This window comes from Microtus ochrogaster, chromosome 19 (genome assembly GCF_000317375.1).
Source record: "Microtus ochrogaster isolate Prairie Vole_2 chromosome 19, MicOch1.0, whole genome shotgun sequence".
Lineage (NCBI taxonomy): Eukaryota > Metazoa > Chordata > Mammalia > Rodentia > Cricetidae > Microtus > Microtus ochrogaster.
The window spans coordinates 47,650,260-47,655,919 of NC_022021.1; the positions used below are offsets into that span (position 1 = coordinate 47,650,260).

At 38.5% G+C, this 5,660-nt stretch overlaps 1 protein-coding gene across 1 annotated transcript in view; it reads left to right on the forward strand.

The window, feature by feature from the left end:
* The window catches only part of LOC101995159 (zinc finger protein 208), a 41,194-nt gene extending 36,394 nt beyond the window's left edge, over positions 1-4,800 (forward strand). The window contains 3 exon segments of the mRNA XM_026783712.1: positions 3,370-3,675; positions 3,677-4,202; positions 4,204-4,800. Coding sequence (XP_026639513.1) covers positions 3,370-3,675; positions 3,677-4,202; positions 4,204-4,563 — 1,192 coding nt within the window. The 3' untranslated portion in view covers positions 4,564-4,800.
* The last annotated feature ends 860 nt before the right edge of the window (positions 4,801-5,660 follow it).

Genomic DNA, 5,660 nt, shown 5'->3' on the forward strand with positions numbered 1-5,660 from the left:
TAAACTGTGAAGGTGTGTTACTTTTGTTTATGCGGGAGATTATTAAGCTGTGTGAAGGTGTGTTACTTTTGTTTATGCGGTGGATTATTAAACTGAAGGTGTGTTACTTTTGTTTATGCGGGGGGATTATTGAACTGTGTGAAGCTGTGTTACTTTTGTTTATGTGGGAGATTATTAAACTGTGAAGGTGTGTTACTTTTGTTTATGCGGTGGATTATTAAACTGTGTGAAGCTGTGTTACTTTTGTTTCTGCTGTATTTGCTTAATTATGGAAAGGTGTGTCGGTTTTATTTGATCTTGCCTAGCTAAGGCACCTGATTGTCCTCATAGAAAGCGGAGTGGCCAATAACTAGGCAGAGGGAGGATGGGTGAGGCTGAAGGGCAGAGAAAATAAATATTAGGAGAAATCTAGTCTCTGCGGGAGGAAGGAGGAGAAGGAGGAAGAGGAGAGAATGAGGGAGATGTCCGCGACAAAAAGTAAGGCAGCTGCCAACCAGTCAGATAGAGAGAAGCAGTGAAAGTAAGAGATAGAGAAAGAAATGTGGAAAGCCGTTAGGGCAAAGGTAGATAAAAAGAAACAGGGTAATTTAAGTTAAGAGAGCTAAATAGAACAGTACCTAAGCTAGGCTGATCATTCAAAACTAATAATTCTCTGTGTCATGATTTGGGAGGTGGTTGGCAGCCTGAGAAAGGCTGGTGCAGTTTTTAATGACATTGAGGTGTTTCTTCATGTCTTTTAAAAGCTTTGTAGTCTTTGATGAAGTTTATGTATTCTTAAAATCTGTGTCTTGGTCTTCATCTAAGTAATTCCTATTGCTAAACATTTCCACAGAACTCGTTATGTTCTGAGGGGAGATGCTGGCTTGATTTCTCATGTAGTCTATTTTTTCTGTGAGAACTAGATATGTAGTCTGTAGTAAAAAGAAATAAATGCAGGCACATCCTCACAGTCAGCCTAACCACAGCAAAATTAGATGTTATTTTATCGGGTTTGTGTGTCTCACTTTGTTCACAACGTGTTCCTTTATTCTTTTTAATTATGAAACAGCTGTATTTTTTAGCATTAATGTTTCATTTTTCTTTCTATTCCTTTTCTTGTGGCGTGGGGTCATCTAAATGGCATTGGAAATGAACTTCTACAATGTATGAATTTTAACAAAATCATAAAAGTAAAATAATCATGGAAATCCAGTAAGCAGAACCCCTCCATGACCTTGGCATCAGCTCCTGCCTCCAGGTTCCAGTCCTGTTTGAGTTCCTGTCCTGACTTCCTTTACTGATGAATAGTGCTATGGAAGTGTAAATCCAATAAACCCTTTCCTCCAAAATTTGATTATTAGTCATGGAGTTTCATTGCTGGAATAGAAACCCTAACTGAGGCACATCTGTATAGTTGATTCACTATATACATCTAAAGTCATTATCTGATCTTTTGGAATTGGAGTTACAGACAGTTGTGAGCAGCCATGTGGCTTTTGATAATCAAACCCAAATCTTCCTTTGGAGGATCAGCCAGTCCTGGGAATTGCTGAGCCATCTCTCTAGCCCCAACACACTATTTTATAGATATTTCTCTTTCTATTTTATGATTCTTAAAAGCGTAATATTCACGGGAGTTTCTAGGTTATTCTGCTGTACTTTTCTTAATGATGAGTCCTGTATAACATCATAGTAGTATATCAGAAGCATTTTAGGGATATTACTCTACCTATATCTGAAATACTTCTATCTCTCCTCTCACTCTAGGTTACTATTAGATTTGTATCAAGAAGCATATGATATTTTTTGTTATTTAAAGTCTTACCATTTTAATCAACACAATATACATTTTCAGTCTTTTTACTTTATTTCAGGATATGCTGTCGTTCTGGGATGTGGTCATTTATTTCTCTGCAGAGGAGTGGGAATGCCTGGACCCTATTCAATGGAAATTGTACAAGGATGTGATTTTGGAGAATTACAACAACTTTGTATTCTTGGGGGAGGATCATTTCCATGGTGTCTTCAGCATGAGACCACCTCCCTTTGTGCAAATATCTCATGGGAGCTTGTGATTCCAACAATGAAGTTCATAGTGCTACTCGGGAAAATTAAGGTTTTTCATATATCTTATAACTATTTCATGTCTTCTTGTGTTCATAATGCCCTTCCACCTTTTACATGTACTCTTTATATTAATGCTATATGCATGAGCAGGGGTGATACATGTTAAAGATTCTGTCACACGCTTCAGTGTTATTATTTTTCCTTGTAACTGAGGGACATGAAGCTCAGGACCTGCAAATCCTAAATTCCTCCTAAGCATTTCTAATGTGGCCATAAGGAATCTCATGAAAAAATAATTCTTTATAATCCTTGATTATATTTTCTCATTTTTATACACAGTTCTGGAGAGGACATGTTATCCCCAGGAGAACCCACTAACAATGATGTTCCCTTTTCCCAAAATCAGGTCTTGCATCCTGTAAGCCATACCTGGTGACATTTCTGGAGCAATGACAAGAACCTTCTGATGTGAAGAAACAAGCAGCAGTAGCTGCCATGCAAGCAGGTATATATATAGAAATGAGGGGACAGTGGAAATTCAGAGACTTTCTCTGAGCATCAGTGCACAATGTTCTGGTGGGAATCACTATTAAGGATCTCTTTCTGTCAAATGGTGATATCTGTCAGATGTGTAGGGTGATCTAAGGCTCATTCAGTGACACTCAAACGCTGCCCTTTCTAAAGGAACTTTAATTTGGATATGTATTATCTTCATAAGATATGCATAAAACTCCTATCTTGAATCCTTGAAATGTATTTTTAATATTATGGACAGGCTTCTTCTGCAACTTAACTCTGATAACTTCAAAGACCAAATCTCTATATATTAAAAGTATACACACACACATATATATATACTTTGAAAATACCTAAATATACTCTCTCATATATATATACACATACATGCATATACACATGTGTATATACATATGTATATATGTATATCATATATGTGTGTGATACACACATATGTATATGTATATACAAGAGAGTGTATACATATACACTATGTATGCATACATATATATATGAGAGTATATTTAGGTATTTTCAAAGTTTGACTACTTTGTTTTTATATAATCATAAGATTTCTATATTTGTTTAAGGGACTGATTTCCATTAGGATAATTAGACCAAAAGGGGAAATTTAACGGCATTTCATTTGTATTTTAACAATTTGTATTTCTATTTTTGTAAATGAGCACTGTAAATATAAAGGATGTTTCTCTCCTTTCATTTATTTCTCCACTTTTACTCACCAGGGAAAAAATGTTATACATGCAAAGCGTGTGGCTAATCCTTTGATTGGAAATCAAAATTTAGTAAGCATCAGAGAATTCATTTAAGAGTGAAACCCTACAGGTGTGAAGAATGTGCTAAGGCCTTTCGTGTTCCAGCATTACTAAGGGAACACAAGAGAGTTCATACAGGAGAGAAACCCTACAAGTGTGAAATATGTAGTAAGGCCTTCCATGCTCCATCAGCACTTTCTGTACACAGGAGAATTCATACAGAAGAGACACCCTGTAAGTGTGAAGTGTGTGGCAAGGCCTTCCGTGTTCCATCATTACTCTCTAAGCACAAGGTAACCCATACTGGAGAGAAACCCTACAAGTGTGAGATATGTGACATTCCGTGCTCCATCACTGCTTTCAGTACACAAGAAAATTCACACAGGAGTGAAACCCTACCAGTGTGAAGTGTGTGACAAGGCCTTCCATTATCCTTCAATACTTTCTAAGCATAAGAGAATTCATACAGGAGAAAAGCCATACAAGTGTGAAGTGTGTGACAAGGCCTTCCGTTTCCCATCATTGCTTTCTGTGCACAAGAGAATTCATACTGGAGAAAAACCCTACAGGTGTGAAGTATGTGCCAAGGATTTCCATTGTCCATCATTGCTTTCTAAAACGCAAGCGAGTTCATACAGGAGAGAAACCCTACCGGTGTGAAGCAAGGCCTTCCGTGCTCCCTCAGTGCTTCCCGTGCACAGGAGAATTCATAATGGAGAAAAGCTTTACAAGTGTGAAGTGTGTGGCAAGGCCTTCCACTGTCCATCATCACTTTCCGAACACCAAGGAATTCATACAGGAGAGAAGCCCTACAATTGTGAAGTGTGTGGTGCGGCTTCTAGGACTTCCCAGATTCTTTCTACTATCCAGAATGATAGTCCATTCTGCAGAGAAAGCCCACAAGTGTGAAGAATGTGGAAAAGCCTTTTCTACAAAATCCTGCTTGTGTCAGTACAAACTAACTCGCAATGCAGAAAACCCTTACAAATGTGCAGTATGTGGCAAAGGGCTCAACAACATGAAAAACTCTAGGGATCATCAAAGAATTCATTCTGGAGAGAAACCCTACAGGTGTAAAGAATGTGGCAAGGGTTTTCGAAGTTCTACAGCACGTTCTAAACATCGGGTAATTCATACCGGGGAGAAACGTTACCAGTGTGAAGACTGTGGGAAGAGCTATTACCAGTCTTCCGGTCTCAAGCAACATCGAAGAATTCACTTGTGAGAGAAGCCACACAAGTGTGAAGAACATGCCGAGATAGTCTGTACCCACTAAGAACTTTTGAAATACCTGATAATTCTTACTGGACATTAATGCCACTAGTGAGAAAAATGTTAGAAACCCTTTAGTAAGCTGACCAGTATTTCTCAACACATGGTAGTTCATACTGAGGTGAAATAGTACAAGTCTTAAAATGTTCATAAAATATTTTTACTTCTTGATATCATAAAAGATAGCAAAATTGGGGCTGGAGAGATGGCTCAGTGGTTAAGAGCATTGCCTGCTCTTCCAAAGGTCCTGAGTTCAATTCCCAGCAACCACATGGTGGCTCACAACCATCTGTAATGAGGTCTGGTGCCCTCTTCTGGCCTGCAAGCATACACACAAACAGAATATTGTATACATAATAAGTAAATAAATAAATATTTTTTAAAAAAAGATAGCAAAATTTTTCATTCTGAATAGAAGCCCTCTTTGTGTGGGAAATGTGGTAAGGTCTTTATCACCACCAAAAATCTTTGTTGATAAGAAGATTTGCAGATACTTATGTCCTATTTTGCTTCTGATAAAGCTTACACAGATAAACAACATGTGATATTGTCTTAAGCAGGTACATGACTGGAACTCCCTGACCCAAGGGCATGCCTGTGGGGCATTACCATGAATACTAACTGATGTAGATGAATCTAGACCACGAGATGATGCCAGTGCACCTTGGATGTGCCACTCCTGGACAGGTGGTCCAGGTGTATGAGATTGCTGACTAATGCCAAGTCAGAGAGATGATAACAGAAAACAGCGTTCTACCATGGTTTCTGTTTTACCTGCTGCCCTAGATTTCAGCTGTGTTCTTCTGCCCTGGCTTCTAAGAATGATGAAGTGCAATCCATATCACTCCCTTTCTCTCCTGTGTAGTTGCTTATCATGGCTTTTACCACAGCAACAGAAACCGCACTGGGTAAAGAATGTGGCAAGGTTTTCCACTCTTCTTTATGCCATAGTTATCATCAGAGCCTCCCTCCTTGGGACAATGTCACACGGCTCCGAGCTTTGTTCAGCCTTAGCTCTACATTAGAGTAATCACATTGGAAAAAGCTCCA